At 30.8% G+C, this 16,864-nt stretch overlaps 2 protein-coding genes across 4 annotated transcripts; both read right to left on the reverse strand.

The window, feature by feature from the left end:
• Positions 1-482: 482 nt before the first annotated feature.
• Positions 483-9,227, reverse strand: LOC105333685 (perlucin-like protein). 3 transcript variants are annotated; one of them, XM_034467833.2, is made up of 5 exons: positions 9,173-9,227; positions 4,341-4,426; positions 3,918-4,008; positions 2,621-2,831; positions 483-557 (listed from the first exon to the last, which is right to left on the reverse strand). In XM_034467833.2, exons 1-5 carry the CDS (start codon positions 9,213-9,215, stop codon positions 527-529), a joined length of 462 nt encoding a protein of 153 aa, XP_034323724.2. In that variant the 5' UTR covers positions 9,216-9,227; the 3' UTR covers positions 483-526. The 3 variants fall into 3 exon arrangements, 2 of the variants coding, with proteins under 2 accessions (XP_034323724.2, XP_034323723.2); XM_034467832.2 differs by lacking the exon at positions 9,173-9,227 and adding an exon at positions 4,600-4,982; XR_010714952.1 differs by lacking the exons at positions 483-557; positions 9,173-9,227 and adding an exon at positions 4,600-4,962 and having other exon boundaries at positions 2,325-2,831.
• Positions 9,228-9,748: 521 nt separating this feature from the next.
• On the reverse strand, positions 9,749-16,440 carry LOC136269564 (perlucin-like). The gene is made up of 5 exons (XM_066088574.1): positions 16,380-16,440; positions 16,121-16,206; positions 15,273-15,363; positions 10,599-10,809; positions 9,749-9,828 (listed from the first exon to the last, which is right to left on the reverse strand). Exons 1-5 carry the CDS (start codon positions 16,420-16,422, stop codon positions 9,798-9,800), a joined length of 462 nt encoding a protein of 153 aa, XP_065944646.1. The 5' UTR covers positions 16,423-16,440; the 3' UTR covers positions 9,749-9,797.
• Between the last annotated feature and the right edge of the window lie 424 nt (positions 16,441-16,864).

Below are 16,864 nucleotides of genomic sequence, written 5' to 3' on the forward strand. Positions count from 1 at the left end.
AAGCGTTTAGATGACAAGATTATTAAATCGTGATCACTTGGTTTCAGATAAAAGTACGTAGATTTAAACATTAGCTATACACATTGTATATTGATATATCATTCGTATTTGTGTACTTTTCAAAATAACTGCTGTTTTTTCTTTTTAAGAGAGATATTTACAACTGTAGATGTTATATCAATAGATGTGCATGTCTGTAATAGTCTGTAATATTGTTAAGTAAAGAAATGTTTCATGGAAAAAATTCCCCTTGTTTTAAAGGCTTGTTATTAGAAATCAATCAACAAACAAAAAATCTGAATTTTTCAATAAAATGTCCTTATAATAAGATATGATTTTTCCATCAAAACAATCATTAGCAAATTAACAATGTTGTGCATATGTGTACACCATGTAAGTGTACATATTTATTTTTCCTATCATTCGAATGACACAAACCTGCTGCTCCATGAACGGTAACATAAATAACACATGTACATGAATTCCTATCGTCTGACTGATTTATTTACAATTTACAAACACATGTTTAGCCAACTACTGGATTTTCATCTTTATTGCTGAAAAACACATATTAAAAAAATGAATATCAATTTAAGATTGATACATATTTAATAAAAAAGAATTAAAAGATATTTTTTCATCGTTTCAAAATCGTGTGACGATGCAGATGTGACAGTGTATTTCTAAAAAATGCAAAAGAATAAAACAAGATAACAATGCATCTGTCATTACATTAAAGGACGTGTCGCATGTTTTTCAATTTTCGGAATTTTTTAAATAAAATCATTCTATACTCATTAAAAATCAAGTTTATTAACGTTTTCATAAAATATTCTGTTTAATTCTTGAGTTTGAAAGCGATGAAATTCAAATGTCGCGATATGCATATTTTCTCTCTCGATCTACCCGCCATGATGTGTGACGTCATATGCGACCTCGAGCGAGAAGGTGCTGTTAGCCATCTTTGTAATTGGATTAGATTTAAACGACAATTAAACTAATTATCACCTATTTAATTGCCGATAACGGGACATGATGGTGTTCTGTGCCTCCTGCGGGTGATTTAGCCACCGAAAATGGGGATTTGGACTGTTGTTTTTTTAAGTTTCCCTTACGAAAGTAAGCGGAAATCTTGTGACAAATAGGGGTCTATCTGTCGACGAGAGGATTTATAAATAAACATTCAATTCATAGATTATTAATTATATGGTACATTTTTGTAATTATAGTTTCATAAATAAATCGTATTCATTTCTCAATAAGAAAAAAATAGAAGTTTATGCACAGGGGCCTGTGTACAAAACGCTAGTTCATCGGAGAAAAATAACGAGAGGGGACGCCATTTTGCAAACCGCCTCGCTTCATTAGCTGTTTTCTTTTTCTTATTGTTAAACTATACGTTCATGTATGCATCGGTTTTGTATACATGATTTCTTCATTCATACATGTATCTCACCTCTGCAGAAATCATAATTTTAGTACGGTACATGAGATTTCTGTTAGTTTTATTTTTTGTGGAAGAAGTCATGGATCGAGTTGTCGATATTGATTGTTTACGCGAGAAATAGACAAAGTTTGTTGATATACATTTATACGTAAATGGATAAAAAAAATACGTAGATGGGATCTTACAGAAATAAACAATAATTAAGGAATACGTTCTTGCCTGCTTTTATAATCCAGTGTAATATAGAGTAAACAACCTTAGAAAGGTGTGATCAGTTACTGCCGAAGAAACAAACTTCTTGTGTACCACAGTTTTTACAATAATGAACATTCTGAGTCGTTAGGAACGCCAAAAACCAAGACTGTTGTAGATTTTAATAAATAAACACCTTTAACAGATTTATTTGAGCTACAATCCTTACTAAGTTGTGTTGACAATGTTTAAACGTCGATCAATTTGATTGTCATTGCCGACTTCATCGTCGCTTTTTCGGCAATATCATCGTTTTTTATCCGTACTAGTGGCTCAAACATGTACGACTGAATAATAAGATTCTTTTAATTTAGTCAGCATGTAAAAAAACCAACTTACATGGTGAATGAATGTCAAAATTTAAAGAAGACGATGCTAATCCTACAATTTGTTTACAATCAGCTGTTCGAAGAAGGTCGCATGTGACGTCACTGTACCACGTGACACGGTATCTAATTAACGAGTTTTTAAACGATCGGGGCTATAATTTAAATTGATATTATGGCTAATTACCGCTTTTATACCGTTAACAAACTGTTAGGAGTAATTATTAGATATATATACAAGGAAGCCAAAAAATGTAAAATGTCGTATACTTTAGAAACATGCGATATGTCCTTTAAAATTGCGAATTTTAGCGTAAAATGTGCATGTGTAGTTTTGTTAGCCACAGTTTGATTGGTTGGATGTTCGAGAGCAGTAGCGTATCAGAACAGCTAAAGTTTACTCAAATTGACTCTGTGAGTAGTTATTTCGAATATATTTGTGTTATGTTTATTTTAAATTGTCACTTTGTGTTGCTTACATGCACTCATTGGATAGGCTGATAATTTATATATTAAACCCAGAACAATTAAAATATCTTTCCCCGGTAAAACAAAACGACTTATTTATATGCAACGAACAAAGAGAACATCTCACGTAGTTTCGCAAATATAAGGATAAAGTCTGTCACAGTCTTGGTCATTCCAATGGTAATGCTGACTAATACCCTTTTTCAGACAATTTTGACCGTCCTTGTTGTTGGGTTCACCGCCAGCAAAATTTGAGTATTGAATCAACTCTCCTTCCGGTTCCCATACCCACATTCCCTCTACAGTCCAATCAGAACCGCCCATCCATGCATGACCCGCTACAATTTATTTTGCCATTTAAATCCATGCGATTTATGTACTATGACCTTTATATATATATATATATATATATATATATATATATATATATATATATATATATATATATATATATATATATATTATATACAAATATTGACTGGGATTGAGGGAAATATTGATTATATTAGCCCCCGAGGCACGAAATATTGCTCGACGCGAAGCGGAGGGCAATATTATCGTCCCAAGGGGGCTAATATAATCAAACTTGCCCGAAAACACAGTCAACATTTGTTTTGTTATATGAAGAAACAAACCAAAAATTAAGAAAGTAATTGAAAACAGATCACCGTAATTTTCTCATCTCAACAAAGAATTCACGAATTCAATTTTGTGCAAAAGTTCATTTCCAAAATATCCTCAGCATCAAACGGTCACTGGTGATATTCCGCCGACCGTAAGAATTAACATACAGATGTTCTACCTGATTTTACTTCACAGTATTTTGCAAATTCTTATATCCGTTATGATAGCAAACCGTCGCGCGTCCGTTATTTACTTGCCTTGACTGACTGTCTATTATGACGTCATCTTGTTTTGGAGTCGCGAAGAGTTATTTACGACATCGTTTACAAATCAACAAATCAGAGGCAATTATTTGAAATAGAGGGAATGTTCTCTAGATATTATTCCTAGCCGGTCAATATAAAAAAAATATTGACCGGTCAATATTTTTTGGACGAGCTAATATTACAATTATTGACTATTCGTCCATATAGAGTTAAATAGTAAGAATATACTACTGAATATAACACACACACACACACACACACACACACACACACACACACACATATATATATATATATATATATATATATATATATATATATATATATATATATATATATATATATATATATATATTTATCAATCGAAACTAATATGGTGATCGACCAAACGCTTTTATGAAGTTATGTCAGCTTTAACGCACGACACACGGCGCATGACGCACGAGGACGAACATAAACAGCTTGCAATAGGTCATCATAGTACTCATATGACCTACAAATCAAATATTCAGCAACAATGTTAATAATTCTCACCTCCATTAGTTACCATTAGATTGGTTGTAAATGTATCCTCACTGGCACTGGTTACATGAACCAGGTATGCACCGTGTATCTCGCACATTTTCTGGGTACGGAAATAAAGAAATAATTGTATGCTTCATGTGAAACAGACTTTCATACTTCTGAATTTATTATTTGTTCTTCCCTTTAAAACTAAACTGGAGTTTGCAACAAACACTTATTCAATTGATAAAACATCAAAAAACATATGCAAACCATCATTCAAAAAGCGATAGTTATGCCAAACCCATAGGGAGTAAAACAAACAAGAAAAATATGGCATGAGAAGGAGAATTTGAGTGGATACAGATGGAAAAATGTATACTTTTTAATTTAGTATGAAAATTTTTAATTTATTTTGAAGTAGAAATATTCAAACTATCGTTTACCACTGACCATGCTATCCATCCATGATTCTTCCTCTAATGATAAATGATAGCAAGACGTGTTGAAAGTAGTCCATCCGGGGGGACACCCAAAAGCTGCAATGTAAAGACTTACCTTTTCACGATGAATGAATGATTTGTATAAACATTTTGATTATTTTAAGAGAAGCGCGAAGGGATAAGTAAACAATAACAAAATTATTAGTAAAAGAAATTAAAAAAAAGCTTGATGAAGAAAAGGAAGAAAAATAAGTCTTACAGATTCTCACCTATATCAAGAAGGAAAAGTATACATCCAATGATCAGAGTCATGCTAAATCCAGTTGTCTGTGTTACTATCAAACTATTCATGCTGGTACGCATGTGCATACATTGAGGTAAGATAAAATACCATTTGGTCGATGTCGCTTAGTTTTAAAGATAACTAAATCACGTTCTCTAAGTAATGCTAGTAGTGTCTAATGACACAAAATTAAGCTTAGAGTACATATACTTGTAATGCATTACTTTTCAAAATCTAATGTTCGCATTACAAGACATTTACATGGCTTTGCATTACTTATTTATCCATATTCCTTTTTAAAATCGGGATGAATTGAAGAAATGAAATTGTACTTGATTTTAAGTTTTTTTAACGACAAAAAAACCCCCAATTCTTTAGATAAAAATATATGAGTTGCATTATTTAAACAATTAAAAAATCCCTTTTAGCTATAACATGACAATTAGATACAATTTTTAAGAACGTTGTTATTAAGAGTTAAGAATTATTAAAATAATCACTTTAATTAGTTGTGCATTCATTGAATGGACTATAACAACACAATAAGATACAATTTTCAAGAGTTTTGTTATCAAGAGTTTAAAATTATTAAAACAATTACTTTAATTAGTTGTGTATTCAATGAATGATTTACTGTGAAAAAAGTGTCAACAACACATAATGCCTTTTGGATGATAAGTACCAAAACAATCTATTATTGAGAAGTGAATAAAACGATACACCCCTTCTTTTGGCTGTACTCATGAATCACAAAAGATGAAAGTTTTGAAACTGTGATGATCAGAGAATGCAATAAAAATCTTATGTAGAAATCATTAGATTTGAAATTACGCATGTATGATAAGGCAACTCTCAGCAATCGATAGAGTAAAAATTCCTTTGATCAATATGACGTCACAATAAGCAGCATAATGTCATATTTTACTCAGAAACATGTCGATTTTAACTTTATATCTTGTTTAAATCATAAAAACTACAGGCATAGAATATCACTAGAAACTATTCTAACTGAATTTATCTTCGATTTCTCTGTATTACGTATAATTATCATTGATGACGTCACAAGCATGTTTAATAGAGCAGATTATGTCGGGAGACAAATCATCGGAATGCAGGGTAAATAATGGCGAAATAAGACTTATTTAATGCAGATACGGGTCATTATCAAAATATGCAGACTTTTAAAATATGTAAAACATGAGAAAATTATTGGTGAAAAAATTACTTTGATTGCAAAAAACACATTTAACAAACAATAAAGTATAACATCTAAAAATTTGCAAACATTGGAATCTACCATTTGGTGGATAATTAGACTAAAATTAAATGAACTGTGAACATTTTGTCAGTGGTGTAACAGGCATATAGTATAGGAAAAAATTCTTAGATAAAATAAAATAATTCTTTTAAAATGATGGACATAAAATTTATATCAACAAACTTCATTTAAAGTTATTAGAATTAGATAACAGAAAATATTTGACACATTTACATAGTGACCAACATAACATTTGGGACAAAGTCTGATGTTACTCAACAAATTTTTAATTTGAGCATTAAAAAGAACACAACTGGATTTTTCTTTTAATGGAGCATAAAAAAGACATTATTGTAAATGCACTGGTGTTTTCAAATATACATGAATCATTGTCAGTTAATTTTATTTGGAGAAAAATGTACACGTTACACCACTGATTATTATGTTTTACCACTGACTTAAAGTTACACCACTGACCTAGCGATAATAAATAAGAGATAAGTGTGTTAAATTTTGTAAAATAAACTAATTTCTATTTTTGATTGCATTTAAAACATGAAAAATTTGATCTTAAATAAAAGTTTTCGTGCCTCTTTCTTTCATAATCTGAAGATAGACACACTGTTACACCACTTATAATCAGTGTTACACCACTGACACAAAAATGGCATGTAGATGTTTTTTTACATGAATTCACTCATTCTTTGATGTTATATTTCCACACACTTTTATCCACCTTGTACCGAGTTCGAACTTTCTTCGGCTCATCAATCTCACAAACAACATCTTCAATACTATACCAGCTCATATCAATCATACACTTTGGATAATAAAATTGAAATTTCTCCAATTTTCTCCAAAATCTATGCATACAATGCATATACACTTCCTCTTTGTCTATATATGTTTTTGAAGCTCAGCTAGCATTTGTTACCTTTAAGTATTTGAAAGATTTTAGTATAACATAATAGGGAATGTGAAATGTCAGTGGAATAACATATATTATTGTACACTATAAGTCATTAAAAAATTCGATTTTTTAATAAAAATATGATGTGGATAATTTCATTTCTTTATTAGAATAAATTTGTTTTTACTTTTATCTTTTAATCAAGTATTTAAATGGGTAAAACATAATTAGAGCATACAAAATGTCAATGGTGTTTCAAATAATGTCAATGGTGTAACAGGTCTCATTTTCCAGATTAAGAAAACACAATTGCAATTAAATAGTCAAGCTTTCTTTATTGTGACAGTGTCTAACTTGTAATATTGATAAATAACAATTGTTCAAAATGCTCAAAATATAAATGAAATGGAAGAAAAAGTAAAATAATTAAATAATGTCATGTGGTGTAACAGTTTTTTCAGTGGTGTAACAACAATTTTTGGTTACACCACTGACCGTTATACCACTGATGTATCCATAGTAAATGTAGCAGTATGACCCAAGAGAACAGATACAACACTAAGCTACATAGCCTATGTTATAATGTGATAAACATTCATCATTTATGTGAAAAACTTTTTTGTTCTTTCATAATAGAAAACCTTAAATAGCACGTTATCCCACTGACACAGTTTACATTGTATTTTTCGGAGCATACTAACATTTTCTGCCATATTTTCTATCACAATGATGTCATCACTGATACATTTAACTTTTTAGTAGCAGGGAATGATGTCACTATGATCTGGGGGATTCCAACTGTAGTACAATATTATTTACTTGATGTATTTTAAGATATTTTTATATAATTTGCCTTGTAACACCAATGACAAAAACTTTTTGTACAAGCATATATCTCATCAAATTCATTGTTTTTAAAAGAGAACTTGTTAAGGAGCATAGCAGAAATTAAAATATGAATGTTGTTTTGAAAATTAACGGCGATTTTTGGAATAAAACATCAATATTATTGAAGATATTGTAGGTTAAAGACGTTGGAAAAATTTAATGACAACATAAATTCACTGAAATCTCATAACAAATAATATTTTTTTTATACTTTAAGCAGTAAAATTGTCGATTTATTTGTTCAACAATATGGGTTTAAGTTTCTAAAATCCAATGGTACTGTATATATTCCCCAGAACATTATTTTTCCCCCTTTAAATTGACACTGACGCAAAAGGCTGCATATTTTGATAATGACCCATACCTAAGATTTTGATGAGTGTCAGTTAGGTCATAATCAGGTTTTATAACGAGTGTTATAAGGTAAGCAGATAGACATTTCCTCTGTCAGTGTGTACAAAAAAATGCAAAAGTGTAATACTACCCCGGATATTATGAAAGATGACTTTGGTAAAAATCGAAAGTATGTGACCTAAACTACATGAAAAATGCTGCTAGAATCCCGTGCTTCGTTGTAGTAAATAAAAATACGTAGTATTTGTAATAACATTGATTAAGTCGAGGGGGTTTCCGATGAATAATGACAATATTTATTTTATGCGATTTACAATAGGATTCTAGCAGTAAAACTTATAAACATGAACTAATTGCCGATCGAATTATTGTAGCAAACATACAAATGAACTTCGGGGTAGTGTTCCACTTTTTGATTTTTTGTTAAGGTAAAAAGTAATATATTTTAAACCGTCAATTAAGTGATACCATGGCACGGCAGCTTCAAAGAATGAGTCGACTCCGAAGTAGAAAAATAATATCTTGGTGAACACATTCACCTGGTATTAATATTCAGCACTGTTTTCATAAAAATAGTTAATCATAATTTTGACGGTCATTAAACTCAAACTTGCCTTAACCTAATTCTGATAGTGTAACAACTCGGGCATAAAGACTTTAAGTTTTAATTAAGTTCCTGTGTATTGTGTACATTGTTTTTAGCTTTATGGTTTTAAATTTAATCTTTAACTCGTCACATTTTCAATCCGTAGTTTCTACATACTTCATGCTCGAAAATAGTACATCTGACATGTTGCAGATAGACAAATGTAAAGTCTACAAAGCTGTCGAATTTTGAAATGATCTTAAATGCTTGTCACATGAAAAAATGCCATAAATGTCGGCATGGATTAAATATATCTAGTTTACCTGTTAAAATAAACTTTGAATAAACGAAATTGCAAACTATTACTTTTGAAAACGATATAAAGGTATGACCCAATTCTTTACCAAACAAGAAGATTCGCATTTAAAACTCGATACCTGTATGCAGAATGTTGTTATATTTGAATATTATTCCCATAGTACTACATTTTTAGTATTATACGATAAGGGTTAATATTTACTGCAACCAAATAAGATAGGTCACTGACACTAACAGATACTTACCTATATCAAGAAGGAAAAGTATACAGCCAATTACCATGGTCATATTGAAACCAGTTGTCTGTGTTACAATCACTATGCGATCTATTGCAAAACGTTTATATGACTAGATCATCAAATTGGGATCGCTTGGTTTTAGATATAAGTAAATCTAAACATTAGATATACATATTGATATATTATTGATATTCATGCAGTTTCCAAAATAACTTGTATTTATTTAAAAGAGAAATTTGCAGTTGTAGATGTGATTATACAGTGATATCACTAGATTTGCATGAAAATAGTCTGTAATATTGTTAAGTCGAGATATTTCATAGGGAGAATTTACCTTGTTTTCAAGGCTTGTTACAAGAAATCAATTAACAAACAAAATATCTGAATTTTTCAATAGAATGTCTTTATGATAAGATATGATTTTTCCATCAGAACAATGATTTTTCCATCAGAACAATCATTAGCAAATTAAAAATGATGTACATATGTATACATCATATAAGTGTACATATTTATTTTTGCTACCATTAGAATGAGACAAACCTGAAGCTCCATGAAAGTTGACATCAATAACACACGTACTTGAATTCCTATCGTCTGAATGATTTATTTACAATTTACAAACACATGTTTAGCCAACTACTGGAGTTCCATCTTCATTACTGCAAATAACACATCTTAAAATGATAAATACAATTTAAGATTGATGCATGTTTAAAAAAAGGGAATTAATACACATTTAAATCGTTTCAAAAGTGTGTGATGATGCAGATGTGACAGTGTATTTTTCAAAAAAACAAGATAACACAATGCATCTGTCTTTACATTAAAGTTGTTTTTATCAGTATACCAGATAGCTGTATAAAATCATATACCTGAGACCTATGTGATATAAATCAGCTGTTATTTTACGTACAGAGGTCACGTCCAATCTATCTTTTGAAGAATACGGTCATTACCATTCAGTAACAATCAAGGTTGTATTTAGTAATAACTGGCAGATGAATTAATAAAAAAAAACCATGACATTATAGATATTTAAATATTCAGAACCTTTAAGCGAAGTTTGTAAATTTCCGCTGTTACAAAAATTCACACACTATGAGCTTGCGAATCTTAGCGTAAAATTTGCATGTGTAGTTTTGTTAGCCACAGTTTGATTGGTTGGATGTTCGAGAGCAGTAGCGTAACAGAACCGCTAAAGTTTACTCAAATTGACTCTGTAACCAAATAATTCATGTACTAAGAAAATCGAGTAGTTGTTTCGAATCTATTTGTATCGTGTTTATTTTAAATTGTCACTATGTGTTGCTAACTTGTACTCACTGATAGTCTGATAATTTTATAAATCAAACCAAGAACAATTAAAATCTCTTTCCCCGGTAGAACAAAACGACTTAGTTAGATGCAACGAACAAAGAGAACATCTTACGTAGTTTCGCAAATATAAGGATAAGGTTGGTCGCAGTCTTTGTCATTCCAAAGGTAATTCAGACTAAGGCCCTTTTTTAGACAATTTTGACCGTCTCTGTTGTCGGGTTGATGGTGAGCAAAATTTGAGTATTGAATCAACTCTCCTTCCGGTTCCCATACCCACATTCCCTCTTCAGTCCAATCAGAACCGCCCAACCATGCGTTGTCCGCTACAATTTATTTTGCCGATTAAAGCTATACACGCTATAATTGGCGTCAATTTTTAATGACAGTAAAAATGCATGCTTTTGTTTACTTATAAAAGTTATCTTTATTCTATAAATTACAATGGTGAATTCCATCTTGTCACAAAGATATATATTTTTCTGGCAAGAAAGTAATGCCTTTTCATGAATATTAATGAAGGAAGGGCGATATAGACCTCTTGCGCATATCCGATGTAAATCAGGTGGCCGTTATTTTGTGCCTAATTACATATATTTGTGTTGATTTTGTATATGCTTAACATTTTTTTATTTGTTATATATACATGCATTTTGAATGTAATACGTTCGTAATTCACGATGCCTGTTTAAATAGGATAACATTCGCACGAACTAAAAATAGCACATAGGGGAAAGCACATAGGCCTACGTCATTGTTTAAGTGAAGTATAATATAAACATTCCTACACGCTCGTGTTTTTGATTTCTTTTGTTCAAATTAATGTAAGGGTCAATTTCTGCTAAATTGAAAAAAATTTTTATGTCAGTTCATTTGTGAAATTATAACAACTATGACGGTTTTGACCCTCCACCTTTTTTGTATCATAGTCTAAAGTTAGCTGGCGAGATCAAGTGTTGGATTGATATCCATGAGGTGACATTACCTTCCTGGCAGAAAAATAAATATTTTTTATTGTTTATAACTTTGTTGCGTGATCGTTTTAAATATTATAATTGACATCATAAAGTTAGTTTTATAAGAAATCAAACACATGAATTTAACAGCCTGTATAGCTTAAATGTACTATGACTATATACATTGGAGAGAGAGAGAGAGAGAGAGAGAGAGAGAGAGAGAGAGAGAGAGAGAGAGAGAGAGAGAGAGAGAAAAGCACTGAAAAAACCAAGAACACTCGATATCCATAAGTGTCGGGGATCTGAAAGATCAGTAACATGCGATATGAAAAAGCGCTAAAAATAACCAACGACACGATCAATAAAGTGAAATATTATCAATTTTTAGTTACAATCCGTCCCTTCTTCAGGACAACAAAAACTATACAGTACATATTGAGGGAGAAAAACATATACAAAATTAGCACTTAACTAAAAATCTAAATAATGGAAATACGTTAGATTAATTTAAATGTAGCAATAACATCTTATTGCTACATTTAAATTAATCTAGCGTATTTACTTTATTTAGATTTTTAGCCGACTATAGTTTTTTTGCTCGTATTTTTTGGCGGCATAATCTTTTGAATAACAGTGTAGGCTATATTTTCAGCTTAAGGTACTTCACTACACCGAGACTTGTACTTTTTTAGACACTACGTCATAAGATGGCGATTTAAATGTTTTGTTAAACTAACTGTATCAATCGATTCAGATGTGTATCGTCGTAGCTCAGTGGTTAAACAGGTCGAGACCACTATATTTTGTGACGTCGGCATAAATTTGCATACTAAATTAGCCATCTGTTTACTTTTATCGACAAACCAATCAGGTGAATGAGTTGCAAGGCATTGTGGGCTACTACAAGTTTCAGTGTATACAAAGCGTATTGAAAATATATACCATTTTGAATTGTCCTTTGGAAACTCATTATGAATGATTTTTCAGAATTTATGAAATTTATATGGACAGTTATGTCTGAACTTCAATTTCTATGCTCACATTTAAAAAGTATTGCATATGAGGACTTATATCAACCTATTTAAATACCCCATTGTCACTGTTCAAAAGAGAGGTACGTCCTATAGAACTAGAAGCAGCGAGTACCGTTTTTTCACATGATATCCCATATTTAAAGCAACATTATTAGAATCCGCGTTGATATTTTCTTCAGGGACATTCATCAGATTGCTTCACGGACAAAATACTATATGCTGCACAGCTTGCGCTTCTGCGTTTGTATATTTGTGCATTTCTACTACCGTGGCTATTCACGTATGTTACAAATGTACAGTTACCTGTATTTATTTCTAGTGCACAATGATAAAGTCCCCAATACACAACTGTGCAGTTTTTTCTTATCAAAACCTGTTTGTACTTGTATGCGTATGTTTGTCAGTCGTTTGATACTGATCATTTTTGAAGCAACAATTGATCAACTAAAACAACAGTATTTTTCAATGTGAGCATGGAACAAAGTTAATGGTACGTAATCTTTCCTTTTTTACCTTCTAAAGTAAAAATCAAGATGTACAAACATTCCGGCAAGCAATTAAATATTGTGAATAAAACAGACAAAAACCACGTGCGTTTGTTGAATCGTAGACACGTTGTAGACCGTCATGCATTGCAACTCATTCACTGGATTGGAGAATCTGTTTGACGAAAATACTGTCACGTGTTAAATAATGCTATCCATATAAGGTAGTGTACCCGACCTGTTAAAGTATCAGGCTTGTGAACCGCAGGTCATGAGTTCGAATCCACCTGGGGCTTTTGTTTATGCTTACTGAATGAAATTTTTGAAAATACCATTTTTATCTAAAATTGCACAATTTTTCGCCTATTTGATAAATATACTTCTTATCCATCATGCTTTCTATCATAATCAAGTAATGTTTTGCTGATATGAAAAACTATTTCAAGGTGTAGTGAGGAACCTTAAATCGTATCAAAGTTCTTTTAAGGAAGCTGACAATAGTTTTTATAGCTCGTTTTTGGTGCATAACCTTTTAGAATACAGTGTATTTAAACCTTAAAGAAAATGTTTTGATATCAAGTATGAAAGTTTTTTTTTTGAGGAAAATTTTATTTATGGAACAATGTTTAACTTTTTTGAAAAGTGATCAGTGCCATTGCGCATTATGACGTCATAATAAAAGAAGCAGTTAAAAGTGTACGCCTTTAAAAACCTATCTACATTGGTAATGCTTCAAATATATTTCAGAATTTTTTCCTTTTTTTATTTTGATATGACCCCTTATTTAAAAGCTAGATGGTAGAATTCGGTATTTATTTTTTTTATAAATAAGGTTAAAACTGATATTACTAATTGCACATTAAAATTTGAAGAAAATCGATGGTGTATTATTAAGGAAGGAGTCTTCTCGTTATCAAACATAATTCTGATGATAAGAAATTCATGAAATTTTGACACATTCAAACGGATCATATTACTAAATGATTCTATCAGTTTAATCAAATCTGACCTTTTTGTTTTTTGCATAAAGGTCAGGTCAAGGTCACTACCTTTTTCCTCACGGTAAAGGATAATAAAAATAAGAATAGCTCTTCGTAGTTCTCTAGACATTTGTTTAAGATTTGAAGATTCTATTCTTCAATGAAATGATAGAATATAAGAATTTCTATCAGCTTATCCTTCTAAATTGGAATGAATATTTATACTAAAATTGATATTGCTTAACCCGCATTTCCTCTAATTATCTTAAAGTTTGAAGAAATTTTGATTAAATTTTTATGCTTCCAATAATAAAATATTTCTGATTTGTATGTATTATGGAGACTTTATGATAAGATATAAATTGACAGAAAAGAGAAAAGCTAATATATTGACCGTTTGATAAGAGAGAAAAACTGATTTTAGTGATTTTTTCTCAAAAATCAATGTATAGAAAGGGGGCTTTAAAACGCTTATAAAATGTAATTTGATAGGCAAATCATATTTTAAAAACATATTCTGAAACCCAAGTATCATATCATTAGTTCACATTAGTAAAACAAATCCAACATAAATATTATTATTTTTAAAATGCTAAAACAGACTCATTAATCTGCAGCAATTGCGAAACATGCGATATTTTCCTACGCCAATATTACGCCAAAAATGTAGTCCTTGTTAGATTCTATACATTGATTACTTTTTCTATGCCAAGTTGTGTGATAGTAAAAAAGAGAGGAAAATATACTATTTTAATTTCCTTTCATCTTGATTTAATGGACAATTAATCAAATTTACGTTTGACAAGTCGAAAACAAGAAAAGACTCCTTCCTTAAATCTGCTTTGAGGTGCGCCAAATTTCATTATTCCATATATTCGTGCAGTAATATTTTTATTGTAAATGTATTTTGAGATGACCACTTAAAAGAATCAAACGGTAGATTGCGTTAAAACGTTGCATATAATCTATCAGAGTATCATATACCTGCGAGAAAGAGAATTTTGCTATCGTAGTTTTAACGCAACAAAGAAACTACACGCCCAATTTGCCATCCTTTTTTGAGTCTAAACCATGACCTAATTTTTCTTGACTGTTACTCCGACGTTCATTATTTAATGCAAACATTAATTCATAAGGGGGAGGGAAGTTGGAAAAAATATCTATACCCATTGCTTCAAAGGTCAAAATCGTAGACGTTTGGTATACGGAGATCTTCTGGCCATTAAGGGGAAATAGAATGTTGATCTCGTGAATTTTTTGATCATGTGGTCAAACATATTTGATCTATTAAGATGACATAAAAATTGCTCAGCAAAAATGTTAATATTATTCACCTTTATGAGTTATCAATAGATTGGTTGTAAAATTATCCTCACTGGCACTGTTTACGTGAACCAGGTATGCACCGTGTATCTCGCACATTTTCTAGGTACGAAAATAAAGAAATGATTTAATGCTCCGTGTAAATCAAACTTTCATAATTCTGCATTTGTTATTTGGTCTTCATTATAACACTAAACTTGAGTTCACAACAAACACTGATTTACTTGTTATAACATTTGGATTATATGCACATGATTATATTTAAAAGAAAAGATAGCTGTGTCCAACGAATATGGAGTAAAATGAATAATTTATAAAATTTGAAATTAGAAGAGGGTTTAAGAGTGTTTGATTGTTGTGGCCATATTTAGACTCTAATTATCACCTTAAAAAGGAGAGCACTTTATAAGAATACAGGAAAATGTCCAAATCTAAAATGTAAAATATGTAGACTCTCTCTATACAAAATAATAGTTTCTATGTAAAGACATCATATCAAAAAAATAAGGGAAGATCTTATGGCTAATTTGTTTACCACCAAGTCTTCTTGAGTAGATAAAAATGGAAAACAATTATATTCCTTTACTAAATATGAACAAGTTGAATTATTTCATTATAAAGTAAAACTATCCAACTACTGTAAATTCCTTATTAAACTCCGCGTAAAATCGCGAGAAGCCCGTCTCGCGAATTATAAAATCTCGCTTTCATTTTTTCAGACATATATAAACTACATGAAACTATGATAAAATTTCGGCATTCGCGATTTTATGTTCTCGCGATTTGATGGAAAACCGTTGTATCGCAGAATTAAAGACTCGCGTAAAATAAGGAATCTACAGTATTGTATGACACTGACCATGCCATCAATCCACGATTTTTTATCTAATGATAAATGATAGCAAGACGTGTTGAAAGTAGTCCATCCGGGGCGACATCCTAATGCTGCAATGTAAAGATTTACCCCTTTCATAATGCGTGAATGGTTTGTTTGTATAGATTGTTTAAATTATTTTTACAAAAGTGAAAGTAAACATTAACAAAATTACTACTAAAAGAAAGAAATAAAAAAAATTGTTGAAAAAAAGTCAGAGAATAAGACACTAACAAATACTCACCTATATCAAGAAGGAAAAGTAGGCATCCAATTATCATGGTCATATTGACACCAGTTGTCCTTGTCACGATCAAATGTATATATATTGAGGATAGATAATAAAATCATTAGATAGTGATCGCTTTGTTTGATATACAACTATATGTTTAATGTTATTGCTTTTATGGTTAATATATTTGTGTACTTTTCCAAATAATTATATAATAATTGGATTTTTGCAAGAAAAAATGCCTAATTATAGATAACTTTTTTTTACTAATTCACCATAAAATAGTTGGTAAAATTATTAAGTTGCAGAATGTTTTGAGGGGAGAATATATCTTGTGTGCAAGACTCATTACAAGAAGTCGATCAACAGACAAAAGTTTTCAATCAGAAGTCCTCATGATACTATATGATTTTCCAACCAGAACAATTATGAAAATTGAAAATTATGTGAGTTCTCAGAATTATCTAAGCAGTTAGGTTGCAAGCTACATGTAGATC

This window comes from Magallana gigas, chromosome 6 (assembly GCF_963853765.1).
Source record: "Magallana gigas chromosome 6, xbMagGiga1.1, whole genome shotgun sequence".
Classification (NCBI taxonomy): Eukaryota; Metazoa; Mollusca; class Bivalvia; order Ostreida; family Ostreidae; genus Magallana; species Magallana gigas.

Excerpts from the sequence above, each read along its gene's own strand:
- LOC105333685 (XM_034467832.2), bottom strand. The coding sequence starts at position 4,699 with ATGCACATGCGTACCAGCATGAATAGTTTGATAGTAACACAGACAACT. Across the intron at positions 4,427-4,599 it reads ACTTTTCCTTCTTGATATAG|CTTTTGGGTGTCCCCCCGGA; the intron begins GTGAGAATCTGT and ends TTTACATTGCAG. Across the intron at positions 558-2,620 it reads CCTTATATTTGCGAAACTAC|CAATAAAGATGAAAATCCAG; the intron begins GTGAGATGTTCT and ends TGTGTTTTTCAG.
- LOC136269564 (XM_066088574.1), bottom strand. The coding sequence starts at position 16,422 with ATGACCATGATAATTGGATGCCTACTTTTCCTTCTTGATATAG. Across the intron at positions 10,810-15,272 it reads TCTATTGATAACTCATAAAG|CGGACAACGCATGGTTGGGC; the intron begins GTGAATAATATT and ends AATAAATTGTAG. Across the intron at positions 9,829-10,598 it reads CCTTATATTTGCGAAACTAC|TAATGAAGATGGAACTCCAG; the intron begins GTAAGATGTTCT and ends TGTTATTTGCAG.